The sequence below is a fragment of the Oryctolagus cuniculus genome, chromosome 4 (assembly GCF_964237555.1).
Source record: "Oryctolagus cuniculus chromosome 4, mOryCun1.1, whole genome shotgun sequence".
In the NCBI taxonomy this organism is placed as follows: domain Eukaryota; kingdom Metazoa; phylum Chordata; class Mammalia; order Lagomorpha; family Leporidae; genus Oryctolagus; species Oryctolagus cuniculus.
The window spans coordinates 173,356,289-173,370,438 of NC_091435.1; the positions used below are offsets into that span (position 1 = coordinate 173,356,289).

At 46.5% G+C, this 14,150-nt stretch overlaps 1 protein-coding gene across 7 annotated transcripts in view; it reads left to right on the top strand.

Annotated features, from left to right (window-relative positions):
• The first annotated feature begins 127 nt into the window (after window positions 1-127).
• Window positions 128-14,150, top strand: part of MLH1 (mutL homolog 1) — a 43,619-nt gene continuing 29,596 nt past the window's right edge. Inside the window, exons 1-8 of one of the 7 annotated variants that reach the window (XR_011388277.1) lie at window positions 128-335; window positions 1,836-1,926; window positions 3,967-4,065; window positions 6,857-6,930; window positions 8,266-8,338; window positions 10,473-10,564; window positions 11,733-11,775; window positions 11,920-12,008. Coding sequence is in view for 3 of the 7 variants with exons in the window: in XM_051858955.2 (XP_051714915.1) it covers window positions 220-335; window positions 1,836-1,926; window positions 3,967-4,065; window positions 6,857-6,930; window positions 8,266-8,338; window positions 10,473-10,564; window positions 11,733-11,775; window positions 11,920-12,008 (677 nt within the window). In the remaining 4 variants the exon portion in view is untranslated. Of the gene's footprint in view, window positions 336-1,835; window positions 1,927-3,966; window positions 4,066-6,856; window positions 6,931-8,265; window positions 8,339-9,090; window positions 9,275-10,472; window positions 10,565-11,732; window positions 11,776-11,919; window positions 12,009-14,150 lie in introns of those variants that run through there. The other 6 variants (XM_051858955.2, XR_011388278.1, XM_002716167.5 and 3 more) reach the window with 6 other exon arrangements.

A 14,150-nucleotide genomic window follows, 5' to 3' on the forward strand; every position in this document is an offset into this window, starting at 1 on the left:
CGCCTGCTCTTCCAGCGCGTGGGCGGCTGCAGCGTCGGGGCGGGCGCAAGACACCTCGCCACCCACGCAGCTAAGAAACTTGACTGGCAGGCAGGCTGCCGAATCAGCTGCTGCGGCTGGAGGGCGGTGCACGCCAGAGTTCACGGAAGGACGTAAGCTCGGAACGCTGAAGCGATTGGCTGAGAGGGCACTTCCGGCGAGCCTCTCTCTGGCGCCAAAATGTCGCTCGTGGCGGGGGTTATCCGGCGGCTGGACGAGACAGTGGTGAACCGCATCGCGGCGGGGGAAGTTATCCAGCGGCCGGCTAATGCCATCAAAGAAATGATTGAGAACTGGTACGGAGGTAGTCGAGCCGGCCGCCCCTGGGGGACACGGCTGAACGGGCCTGTCCTGCGCAGGCGCGGACACGCCTCCGCGGCCTGGGCGGGGCGGGTGCCGCGCACGCGCACTGGCGACCGAGGCGCGGGCTCGCGGAGCCGGGCGGCCGCCGCTTCCGGTTTCCCTGGCGCCCCTTCAGCGCTCTCGCGAGACCTGTCCTGGGTTGTTCCGAGCCCGGACCGGGGGTGGGGGGTGGGGGCTGGGGGTTACTGTTTTCATGGTGCCATAAACTGAGGAAGCGACCTCATTTAAAGCCACATTAAACATGTGTGAGAGTTTGTAGTGGGAGGAAATACAGGGACGTAGTTTTCCTCAGGAGTGCCGTGGGAGCGGGGTTTCTCGCGAAGCCCGTGCAGAAAGCACGGGCCGGGGCCCGGTCCTTTGAGTGTCATCCCGAGCAGTCGTCGGAGGTCGAGGGTTCGGATGGACTTGGGCCCGGCTTCTGTGGCTGCTGCCCTTTGGGCGGCCCCACTTAGCGCTTTCCAGTGCCTGGCTTGGGCGTCTGTGGATTCTGGCGTCCCGGGCCGTCACTGTGGAGGAAGAGGTTGAAAACGCGGAGAGATGGCTGTGGCTCTGGGCGGACAGATGCCCCTCACGCCAGAGCCTTCCTGCAGAAATCGGTGGACTTCGCGAAGCCTGGCATCCGTGGGAGCAAGCGTGCAAACCAGCCAGGGCCGCAGGAGCGGGGACCCGGGGTGCTGCCCCCTGCCGGTGATGGCAGGGTGCACGGACAGGCCTGTGGTCGCTGTGCTGTGCGGACACACTGAGCACACGAGCCCCACAGCGTGTGACTTCGTAAGAGGCTCTGCATGGACTCGACTCGCGCTCGTTTCCACGTGGAAGTCTGGATGGCTGGTGCAGCTTGTAGACAGGGTCTCTTGACAAGGGTCGTCAATATTTCGGCAACTCTGTGTCATTTCCGAATAAAGGGTTTCCGGGGAGGGGTTGATAACTTACACAGCCCCAGGCTGGATTTGTTCTCTCTGGCAGGTGGGCTGTAGTTGCAGGCTACTCTTTGAAAGCATGAAGATGTGTTGCCAGTTTTCCCCTCGATCATAATTACGTTTTCTCAAGGGAAAGGGAATGTGGGGAAAAGCGTTTAGAATTTTTATTTTGTCATTTTTATGAGAGCCACTTGGGAACCTGAGGCTGCATAAACCTGAAGCAAGAAGTAGTAAAATCTGTTGAAAAGAGCGTAAGACAGAGGTGTGTGCCGAGAGGATCCTACTTCTGAGGTCACTTCCCTTCTTCCCTGCAGGGACAGAAATAGTGCCAGATGTCCTGTGGGCATGATGCCTCTGGCTTCCCTCACACAACCTACAGACTGACACAGTGCGGCCACTGAGCCTATAACTCTTGTGTTTATTCGGAGTTTCTTATCACTTGGCCTATATTAAAACACTTGCATTAGAGTATTTGCAAGGTAATAAAAGTATTTTCTCTGTTTGGTGTGCCAGTTTAGATGCAAAATCCACGAGTATTCAAGTTGTTGTTAAAGAAGGAGGCCTGAAGTTGATTCAGATCCAAGACAATGGCACTGGAATCAGGGTGAGTAAAACCTCAGAGGAATAGGAGGTGTGTGTGCCTCACATGATACTCTGCAGGAAGAGGCAGAACCCTGCTCTGTTCCAAAAACTTTAGGCTTTTGCAGATAGGATTTTATGGCTGAAAAGTTCAGCACCAATAATAAATATTTTTTGAGTATATAGTCTGCTGGACACTATTAGGAATATAGCAGTAAAAAAAATCCTTTTCTTCCTGATTGCTTGTATTACAGTGGTAGGAGACAGACAATAAACAGGCACAATAAATAGTAAGTCAAGTGGCTTTAAGTGTTATAAAGAAGACTACAGCAGAGAGGACAGAGTCAAGAAGTGGAAAGGGGTACAGTTTAGAGTGAGTGGTTCTGGTAGGCTACAGCGTGGATGTGACACCTAAGAGAACTGACAGGGGTCAGGGAGCAGGTCTGAAGGCTGTTTAAAGAATGAGTGTTCTGGACAGAGAGAACAGTAAATGCGGAGAGCGTGAAATGGAAGCATGCCCGGCATGTTTTAGGACCAGCAAGGAGGCCAGGGTGAATGCAGGAAGGATATCAGGTGGAACCTGAGAGAGACCGTGCTAGACCTTCTGAACTGTGGTAGGATCATTGACTTTTACTGTGAATGCGGGATGCTATTAGAAGGTCTTAAGCTTAAGTTTTGCTTAAAAAGCTTAAGATTTGTTTAAAACCTACAGTTGGTTTTATAAAAATAAAAAATTCTTTGTGACATGGAAAATAGAGGCAAATGGACAAGGAAGAAGCAGCAAGGAAGCTCTTGCAACACTTCGGGAGGCGATGACAATGCCTTGGACCAGTTGTCGCGGGCAGGGTTGTAAGAATCAGTGGTATCCGGCTTGATTTGAAGGCAAAGTGTTCAGCATTTGCTGATGGAGGGATGAGAGAAAGAGGAGTTGAGACTGATTTTAAGAGTTTGGCTTCTGTAAGTGGAAAAAGTTACCACTTACTGAGATGGCAGAGATGGAAAGAAACAGGTTTAGGGCAAAGTGAGAAGTTCATTTTAGGGCATGCTAGATTTCAGATCCCTGTGAGTTGGATGTGTGTGAATCTGGGTTGTGGATAAAAATCAGAAGTTGTCTGCATGCAGATGGTGTTAAATGCCGGGAGACTCAGATTAAAAAGTGCTGAACGTTATTAGCCAGCCGTTAGGGAAATGCAAATAAAAACCCCAAGGAGATACCAGCTCATACCCATTAAGGTGGTGGTTATCACAAATGAAAAGTAACAAATAACAAAGTTGGCAAGGAAGTAGAGAAATTGAAACCCTTTTCCTTGCCAGTAGGAATGTAAAGTAGTACAGCTGATGTGCAAAATGGTTTGTGATTCCCCAAACAAATGAAATAGAGATGAAATGTGATATGTAAAATGGCATAATAGCCTTAAGTAGTAATGAAACTTTGACACATTTGAACACAGCTGAGACTTGCAGTTGTTGTGTTAAATAAAATGTCAGTCACAAGAGGATAAATATTTTATGATTTCTCTTATATGAGGTTTCTAGAGTAGTCAGATTCATAGGATGGAAAGTGGAGTGTGGTTGCCGGGGGCTGGAGAGAGGAGGTTAGAATGTTGAGTGAGTGTTTACTGAGCACAGAGATTCTCTGTGAGAAAGAAGCAGAAGTTCTGAAGGTGGATGTCATTGACAGTTGTGCCACAGTGTGAATGTGCTTAATCTTGTATAACTACATTTTAAACAGTTCAGTGGGAAAAAATTTTTATGTGTATTTTATATGTGGGTTTTTAATAAAGAAGCCTCCTAATTGTTTGTGCTTAAAGCCAGAGTGAATGAGGTCTTCAGAAGAGTGAGTGTAGAAAAGGGGTGCAAGGTTGGAGTCCAGGGTCACTCCAGTGTCAGGAGGTGGAGACTCGGGGCAGAAACAGCAAATGATACCGAGGAGTAGCAACCCGGGAGAAAGGAGGAGTGCCAGGACAGTGTGGCAGTCTGACCTTCCTAGGTTAAATCAGCAGAAATTCAGAAGGATTTGGAAAAACACGTGACAATGACGTATGTATTTTGTGGTGTCTTCTAGAAGGAAGATCTGGATATTGTGTGTGAGAGGTTCACTACAAGTAAGCTGCAGTCCTTTGAGGATTTAGCCAGCATCTCTACCTACGGCTTTCGGGGCGAGGTAAGCTGAGGACCAGAGGAATGTGTGAAATGCCTCTCGTGGTGACATTGCTTGCCACCTGTATTTCTCAACAGAGGTAAATAAGATCAGGTACTTTGTCTTGTGAGATACCTATAAAACTGAATAAATTTACTGAATGCTACCTCTCAAGGTTAGGAAATGTTTAGAAACACTTAAAACATCATAAAGTGTTCTGTTTACAGAGAACCCAGGTGTTGCACATCTCATGGTAAGGAGCCCAACACCACCTTCCATACATGAAGAAGCCAGTGTGACTCCTGTCAGTACTTAGAGCTCAGTACCAATCCACGGGGAATACTGGGCACAGATGATCATGGTTTGTGATGTTGAAGTTAGGAAACTGGATGTCAAAGGCTTGTTTCCTGAGCAGGTAAACCAAGGGAAAAGAGCGAGGAAGGGAACAACAAGCTGTAGATGAAGAGATTCAAGAGGCGTGTGAACCAGCTCAGTAGACATCTTACCTAGACCCTTGTTTGAGTAAACTGTAAAAAGATTTTTGGAGGTGGATATGTGAACACAGATGGGCTGTTGGATGACTTTAAGGAGAAAATTATTATTAATTTTCTTGGTATAAAAATGTGTGGTTGTTGTGAGTCCTTTAAAGACACACACTGAAATATTTATGAGTGAAATTATATATCATAGAAATATATGGTATAGAAAATAGATCAGAATGTTTTTAAGACTAAAATGAGACCTTACATTTATGGAATCTTTACATTAATAAAATAGGCCTATATCGTGTTTAATGGCTGCATATTTTCTATTACACAGTTTGTTTAAGTGATTTCCTTTTTTTTTCAACACAATATTTTGTTAAGTGAGAAGTCTCCTGCCGTGGTAGTCAGGAAGGGCTGCAGGGGAGAATGCCCCAGTGACTTCCTGTTCAATATTTATGCTCATCGCCCTTTTTCTATTTAAGACTCTGGTAAATATTACTTTTTTTTTTCATTAATTTATTTATTTGAAAGGCAGAGTTGCAGAGAGGCAGAGGTAGAGATAGAGGGAGAGAAAGAGGTCTTCCATTTGCTGGTTCACTCCCCAAATGGCCACAACAGCCGGAGCTGAACCGATCTGAAGCCAGGAGCCGGGAGCTTCTTCCAGGTCTCCCACACGGGTACAAGGGCCCAAGAACTTGGGCCATCTTCTACTGCTTTCCCAGGCCATATCAGAGAGCTGGATTGGAAGTGGAGCAGCTGGGACTTGAACCGGTGCCCATATGGGATGCCTGCACTGCAGGCAGTGGCTTTACCCACTATGCCACAGCGCTGGCCCCTGATGAATATTTCTTATACATAATACTGGGGTTTTTTTGTTTGTTTGTTTCCTTGGATAAATTTATAAAAATAACATTCCTAGGTAAAACATGCATATTTTTATAATCGTTTATTGCCCCCACCCCATGGCCACAAACTTTGTGGCATTTTGAAATAACACAATTAAATTAAAACAACTCACTGTCTAAGAGGTCCAGAGGTTGGAAGACATGGATTGACTACAGCCATGTTTTTGGCAAGACTGTGTTCCTCTCTGGAGGCTCCGGGGGACCAGAGAAACTGCTCCAAGTTGTTGTGGGGGAGTGAGGTGAGGATGCTGGAGGGAAAGGAGCCTGTGACTTTCATCATGAGTCACTTGGAGACTGCAACTCCCTGGTCTTCGCAGGTCTAGGGCCTCCCGGAACGTGAGCCTGCTGGGCATCTGTGGCGTTATAATTTCACCGTAGTTAACTAAACACAGGCAAGATTTCTCGGAGGATTCCTCCGTGCCCTCCGTGGTTCTTAGCACTTTGTGTGCACACTTCTGATAGTAATCCTGCAAGTGAGTTCTGTTGGCACCCTGTTTTACATAAGGGAACTGACGCCGAGACGCTAAGAAATGTGGTCAGGGCACAGAGCTAGGCAGTGGCACAGTAGGAATTGAACTCAGGCAGTTTATCCTGAGCCTGTGCTGCTCTCCACTTGGCCCCCTGCCAGTGAGAGGGCCGTGAAGCAGCTCGAGCATCGCCGTGCCTTGTGGCTCGCTCTCCTCGTGGTGTGACGTTCTGTGCTGCTGTGTATATTTAATGCCCTTCCTTATACAGATCACAAATCTTTCACATTCGCAGTTTTTAATGAGGGAAATTAGCTCAGTCACATGATCCTGAGAGATCCAGTAACAATCTGGCCAACTCGGAACCTGAATTATGTTCCTGTAGATGAACAAACCAGCCACAGCTGCCTTACTGTCTACTGAGATGCTGTCACATGGATCTCATTACATCTTTACCTACTATGATATTCTTGTGAAAAGGGAAAAAGCCGGAAGGGCCAGGAAACCAGTCTTGGTTATGTGTGGAAAAAATGATCATAGGTTTTAAAAATTTGATTTGTCTTAACTGCATATTTTTCAGTTTACATTTCTTAACATACAATTGCTTATATAAAACAATTTTAAGTAATAATATACAACATTATCTATTTGAAGTAATCCCATTACCCCTTTCTGAAGGCAAGTTTTAAGTTAACTAAAAGACTTACCATTGAAAATATTATTAAAGGTGCCTATAGTTCTGCCACCTGAACACAATTGCCCTTTACACATTCAAGCTTTTGGTATACAGTTTCCTTTTGTTCTAGATATCCTTTTGTGACAGATCTGTAATATCTTTGTTTTTAACATGTATCAAAGTGAGTGAACAAGGAAGGTGGGATTTAGATAACTTTTTCTTTTGGCAGCAGGGGGTGACCCAGCCCTGAGATTTTCTTTCAGTCACTTTCCTTTTCTTCTTTAGGCTTTGGCCAGCATAAGCCACGTGGCTCATGTTACTATTACCACCAAGACCAGTGATGGAAAGTGTGCATACAGGTATCGTGCTGACTTCTTTTACTCTGTGTATTTATCCTGAAATGTACTTTTTTTGCCTGCATCTCAGAGTAATCCTACCTAAATTCTAGTACTGTCTTTTTTTTTTGACTGGTCTCTTGGGTACGTCTTCTCTCCTCCCTGTGGATAAATTGATAATCCACAGACATGATTCTTAGGTGATACTCTTAATTCATGGGTTGTTAAAAGATATGCTGCATCATACTACAGTTGACTAGAAGGTGTCTTTCCCACAGATATCCCAAGCAAATAGTAGCTGCTGATGTTATTTCTGCCCCTCGTCCTTGGGTACTGCTTTGAGCTGCATCCAGGGCTGTGGCTGGCATGCCAGAGACTCTCAGTTCTTCCACCAGATCCTGAGCCAGCAACTCCCTGCCATCCTGGTACTGGCTCACTTTCCACAGGTGACTGCTGGCTCTTTGCCAGAAGATCGCATCTTTGATTTTATGAGTCCTGGCCGTTGCCTAGTCGAAGACAGTAAGAGTGTGTAATTCATGCCAAAAGAGATTGTAAACGTACAGATCATTTGTAAGTTAAAATGGAGCATGGCTTCTAGACAAATGTGATGGAAGGTGGAACATTTCAGGATAAGCAGTACTTAAGAGTTGCCTGTGTACATTATGATTGCCTTAGGCTCTGAGTGGGTGGCTGTGACTAGAATCCCCTCTTCCAAAGCGGTCCTCTGGGTCATGTTGGGCCCCTGTCCCACCCCTGGTGGCTCTCCTTCCATGGCGGATGAAATCCAGACTCCATGCCTTCCCACCTGCTGTCAGTCCACCAGGCAGCCTCTTCCGAGCTGCCATGTGTTCTAAGGCGTTCATGATTTCTGTTATGTTTTCCTGTCTTAGGTGGTCTTTCCTTCTGTTTCCACCTGAAACTGTTCCTCCATAAAGCCCAGCTGGATCATCAGATCCCTGTGGTTATTCCACCACCCTCACTCGCACCCCAGGCTCATGGTTCCTTCTCTAGATCACGTAGCATGTTGTTCTGCAGTTAGGTAAAAGAGTCGCTTCGCTGAACCAAAGCTTTCCAAGAGGGCCTCCGTGGTAGCTCCTCAGTGAACCTTTGCAGACGTACTGGAGAGTCTCATTGTCTTAGTTCTGAACTCAGCGCTGAAAAGCAGCTTTGGCCACAACAGATTTTCGTAAAATCCAGCTAGAATGAGTATGGAAGAGTCGAAAATGAAACTAAGAAATGAGGACATACTTGGCGCGTCTGTTTCAGTCCATTGTTGGCGTGGTTTTCTCTTTCGCCCTCCGGGTAATAAGCGTCTCTGTTGCTCCTGGGTGCTAACAATCTCTCACATTTTCCGGATAGAGCGAGTTACTCAGATGGAAAGCTGAAAGCTCCTCCTAAGCCATGTGCCGGCAATCAGGGGACGCAGATCACGGTAAGAAGGGTCCGCAGCGCTGTGACTTGTTAGCATGGAGCTTCGTGCAAATCTTGCCATAAAAATAAAGTCATCTCTGAGTCTGCAGAGTAAGAATGAAATCCATTTTTACTTGTTGGTAGAAGTGCCAAGATCCCACCCTCCATGCAGAAGAACTGACTTTCCGCTTTGGTGGCACAGCAGCCTACCCACCCCCTGTTATCTTTTTTAAGCGTCCTGAGAAGTTATCAGGATGACAGAAATCAGGGAAGAGCACTTGGCATTGGAAATGGAGAGAGCATTAAGCTTGGCTTCAGAAGCCGTGGGTTCCAGCCTTTTCACACATGGTGTGTATCTAGGCGCAAGTCTCTTAACATCACTAACCCTCAGTTTTCTTGTCTGTCAGATGGAGCAAAGAACATATGTCCAGCTTCCACCAAAGGTGGTGAGCCATCATGCTGTGTCAGTTGGCAGCAGCAGGTCCATCCTGCTGCCTTCTTTCTGTAATGCCTCCATTGGTCTCTTTCCACCATTTGTTCCCACAAAGCACCCTGTGGTCATGTGCATCGCACCTCTCCACCCCATCCCCAGCTGTAGCTCGGCTCCTTACATTTTTTTTTTTTTTAAGATTGATTTATTTATTTGAAATGCAGCGTTAGGAGAGACAAAGAGAGAAAGAGATCTTCCATCTGCTGTTCACTCCCCAAATGGCCACAAGAGCCAGGGCTGGGCAAGGCTGAAGCCAGGAGCCAGGAGCTTCTTCCACATGGGTAGTAGGGTCCCAACCACTGAGACCATCCTCTGCTACTTTCCCAGGTGCATTCGCTGGGGGCTGGATCAGAAGTGGAGTAGCTGGGACTTGAACTGGTGCCGCAGGCCATGGCTTTAATGCATGTGCCTCAGCACCAGCCTGGAGATCAGCTCCTTGAAGGCTGCTCTAACCCGTCTGATCCCCAGGTATGAGGAGGCAGAGTGAATGTGTGCTCGTGGTGCATGTTAAAGAGGGATCTTGTACTGACGTTACACAGTATGACTTCTGGAACACTAAATGAACCCTGAGCAATTACATGATTATTCCTGGTTTGAGGAATAGCTTTGAATTGCATGTGCTATTAAAATTGTAAACTTACACATCCCTCACTGAATTTTATGTTCTCCTGAGCAGGGCTGTGTGTGTTTGTGTTCATATTCTCAGCACTGCGCAAAGTGTCTGACCTGGCATAGCCAGTTTGTATTTGAGATAACAGTAATGTAGGAGGCAGGAAAGAATATCCTTCAGTCCTTAGCTAATGCTGGCCTGTCCCTACCCCCTCACCCAATAAGTGTTTAGAAATATGCTGTTTGTGGAGGTAGGAGGCGGCATTGTAGCATAACGGGTCAAGCTGCCACCTGCAGTGCCAGCATCCCATACGAGTACTGGTTCGAGACCTGGCTGCTCTACTTCCAATCCAGTTCTCTGCTGTGGCCTGGGAAAGCAAGAGGAGATGATCCAAGTGCTGGGGCCCCTGCACCCATGTGGGAGACTCAGAAGAAGCTCCTGACTCCTGGCTTCGGATCAGCACAGCTTCGGCTGTTGTAGCCACTTGGGGAGTGAACCAGCTGATGAAAGAGCACTTGCTCGCTCTTGCTCTCTCCCTCTGCCTATCTGTAACTCTATCTTTCAAATAAATAAATAAATAAAAGGAGAAGAAGAAGAAGTGTGCTGTTGGTAAGTCCGGTGCTGTGGTGTGGCAGGTAAAACCACCACTTGCAATACTGGTCTCCCATCTGTGCACTAGAGTTAAAGTCCCAGCTGCTCCACTTCCAATCCAGCTCCCTGCCAATAGCCTGAGAAAAGCAGTGGAGTAGGACCCACGTACTTGGGCCCCTGCACCCATGTGGGAGACTCAGATGAAGCTCCTGGCTCCTGGCTTTGGCCTGGCTCAGCCCTGGCTGTTGCAGCTACTTGGGGAGTGAACCAGCGGATATACAATCTCTGTCTCTCAAACTCTGACTTTGAAATAAATGAATCTCTAAAAGGAGAAGTTTACTGTTGGTAGATATAATAATAATAATTATTATTATTATTATTAACACCCAGCTGTAATTGGACAGCTGGAGCCTTCATTTCTGTGCACTTGTATGAATTTACAACAAAAATCAATCTTCTGTTCAGGTGGAGGACCTTTTTTACAACATAGCCACAAGGAGGAAAGCTTTAAAAAATCCAAGCGAAGAGTATGGGAAGATTTTGGAAGTTGTTGGCAGGTATAGTCCAAAACCTGGGAGTGGTCTGTGAGATCTGTCGCCAAAGGAAAGCGTCCCAGTGCTTGCAGGCTGAGCTGGATGGCGAGCAGCAAAACGGGCCTCCAGATTGTTTCTGTCAAGGCCTGTCATCACCCATCTCCCCAGGAAAGGGCACCTGGGCTCCATGTCAGGGAAGGGCCTTTGGGGGTAAGCAAAATGAGCTCAGCTGAGCTGAAAAGAAATTTATTGGAAGGCTGGTGTTTGTTCACCAAGGAGAAAGAGGTGTGCACCAAATAGAATGGGGTAGAACAGAATGGGGTAGAACAGAATGGGTAGAATAGAATGGGATGCTTTTCCAAGGAAGCTCAGAGGCATTACCAGAAAGAGAAGGGGTTCAGGGCAGGTGAAAATACCTTTGTGCTCATGGTGGACTTAATCCACTGATGCGAAGACCTCCAGCATGTGGTCTTTCAGCCCACATGTCTAAATTGTAATGTTTTTCAGTGTTTCTTAAAAATCTAAAATGAATCAAATATTTGCCTATAATAAAAATGGCACAGGCTTGTATATTGAATTCTTTTGTTTTTCCCCTGGAAATATGTAAATCAGTGTTGAGAAATTCATTATCTACTGAAAACAAAGGAGTTCTGATTGGCTGTTTTGGTTCTAGGTGTGGTGCAGAGTGTTCCTTAATAAATGCGTTTCGCTAGACACAAGCCTTCAGTCATAGGGTCTGTGCGGGGAGGAATAATATATAATGGCCAACCAAGAAAAAGCTGAACAATACCAGACCAGGCCCCTATGGGAGAAGCAGCTGGTGAGGAAGTGTCCAGATTGGTAAAGCTAGGTTCTCAAAATACCCTGTGGGGACCCACATCTTTTGACATTGTAAAAACAAAACTGCAGATGAAAAAATGTGAGAAATCCTGCAGTCTGGTCCACAGTGAGTCAGAGCAGAGAAGAGCCCTGCATTTGGTTGGGCTCAGTGACACTTACTGATATCCGACTGAAGTCTCTGCTGGCTTATTTTCCTGTGGGTAAAATACGATGTATGGAGATAGTTTTGTTTATGTTTAACTTGGTTAGATTGCCCAGCTCCAATTTATTTAGGCCTCACAGGGGCTCTGTTACCTGTTGTGCGTTTGGCCTCTCTGGTTACTCCCTTCTTTTACTTTTTTTTCCTCCCTAGGTATTCAATACACAATTCAGGCATTAGTTTTTCGGTTAAAAAAGTAAGTTCTTTATTTACGGGGATGGTTTGCTTTATGAAAAAATAAGTGGGATTTTTAATGATTTGTCTCTGGAGATAAGGTTATTCTGTTTCCCTCACAGCTGGGAGAGAGTCAGTGATTGTATCTTCTGCTTGTGTTTATCAGCAAGGAGAGACCGTGGCTGATGTCCGAACGTTACCTGGCGCCACAACTGTGGACAATATTCGCTCCATCTTTGGAAACGCTGTTAGTCGGTATGGTGATAACCTGTGTATAAAACAGTCTTTCGCACTCCTTGTCTTAGCTTATCATCAACGCAGTTTTAGAATCTTCAGAGCAGTACTTGCTTTAGTCAGATGCTCAGGCTTGCTTCCGTGCCTCGGATTTGTAATGGAGTCGCCGTTTCACGTAATCAGCAAGTCCTTGGGTGCGTGTTGTCTCCCCATTGGGTGCTGTGGCTGGGAGTGGTGTGTTCTCTCAGGGCCTTTGTCCTCGAGAGGTTTACAATGTAGTAGAACTCCATCGTCCTCCAGTGCCCTTTCTTGTTCTTATGTTTCCGTGCCCATCACTGACGGGTTTCCTTCTTATGAAACCTTTGTTAATTGCCTCCCACAGTCTAGGCTTTGTGCCAGAAGTTAGGAATGTAGAGATGGATAAAATATTTCCTGCCCTTAAAGACTAGATTTGCAAGTGTCACCAAATCTTTGCAGTCAGTAAAGCATTAGGAGGAGAAATTGCTTATGTTATGGATTCTTCACTCTGCTCCCACCTGCACGTAAAAACCAGCACTTCCATCACAGGTTCCCAGCTAAGTCTCAGAACTCCACAGATCCCAAAGGACCTTTGTCATAATCTGAGGAGAAAAATAGTGAGACCCTTCCAAATGCCAGGCGTGCACCAGGGCCTGGGTTACACAGGTGCGTGAGACAGCTCCTGACAGCTCCTGATTTTTTCTCCCACAAAATCTTAAGAGCAGCACATCATCCCAGAACTGAATTTCTTCTTTGAAGGACACATTTCGTTCTTTGAGTCAAACCGAGTTCCTAACTATGGAACAGCCAATTTGCTTTTGTTACCCTTTTTTCTAATCAAGTATTAATGAATGAATTTTCCACTGAGTTGTTTGAGAGGGAGGGAGGGAGCGCACTGCCCCTTCTGCTGCTTCTCTAAATGCCTGCTGTGGCTGCGAGTGGATCAAGGCTAAGCTGGGAGCTGGGAACTCAACCCAGGTCTTCTGTGTGGGCAGGGCCCGACTACTTGAGCCACTGTCACTGCCTCCCACGGTGCACATGAGCAGGGAGCCGGAGTCGGGAGCAGAGCCGTAGCTGGGTACGCGACCTGGTGTGAGATGTGGGCATTTCCACCCATTTCTTAAGCAGTATGCTAACCCATCACCTTGAATTAATTTTGTAATCATTGTACTCCTGAGTGAAGGGGGATCTCTGTTTTACAGTGTGACTTTCAAAAGCATGACTACATTTTAAGATTCAGATATAGTTGTTACAAAATTCCTAGGCACTGTAAGAGGTTAGAAATCCCTTGGGTTTCCAAAGCAGGTTTCCAGAGTACCAGTGTGTTGAGACATTGGGTGAAGAAAGGGTAACTGGTTAGTGTATGCAGAAAAGAGCGCAAGCCATCCCTTCCACCCAGAGACTCAGAGCGCATGTTACTACGTGGAAAGCCTCCACCATTCACGAAGTTTGCACAAGGGCAAACTCTTACTGCGTGCCTGCTGTGTTTTCTAGGGAAGATGCAGCGATGAATGGAATGGAGATGATTCTTAGAGGACATTCCAATAGGAAAGGGACATGAAATACCTGGGCCGCTCACTAGTGCATTATGTCAGGGCCTCAGAGGAAGAACACAGCACACGATGAAGAAATCTCGGGTCAGAGTGGGGACTGTTGGAGACGTCTCTGCAGAACATTCTTTGAGATGTGAGGGATAAAGAGGAATCCACCTGCTGCCACTAGGGTAGGAGTTGAGGGACCAGCACTTGGGAAGGCCTCAGGCAGAAATCAACGTATCCTGTGGACAGCACACTGGAGTGCTATTCATTACAGTACAGAATTCAGCAGACACGAGTTCTTCTTGGAGTCTTGACCTTTGAGATTTAGATTTTAAGAGACGTACAACTGAGCAAAATAGGGCCTCAGAGCTGGTACTCGTCATTATGTCCTAGCAGTTAGAGTGGTGTCTGACGTATCGCCAGGTGCTTGGAAACACTGACTGCGTAGGTGCATGAAGGCTGGACAGATGCGTGGTCAGGCCCAGAGGACCTCAGTGGAACCAGTCTTGGGGTCCTCATTTGGCACAGTTAGTTATGGTTATGGGAGGGAGCCTGGTGTTTTCCAATTCTGATTCTTTTATAATGTTTCAGTTTTCCACTGTTTCCA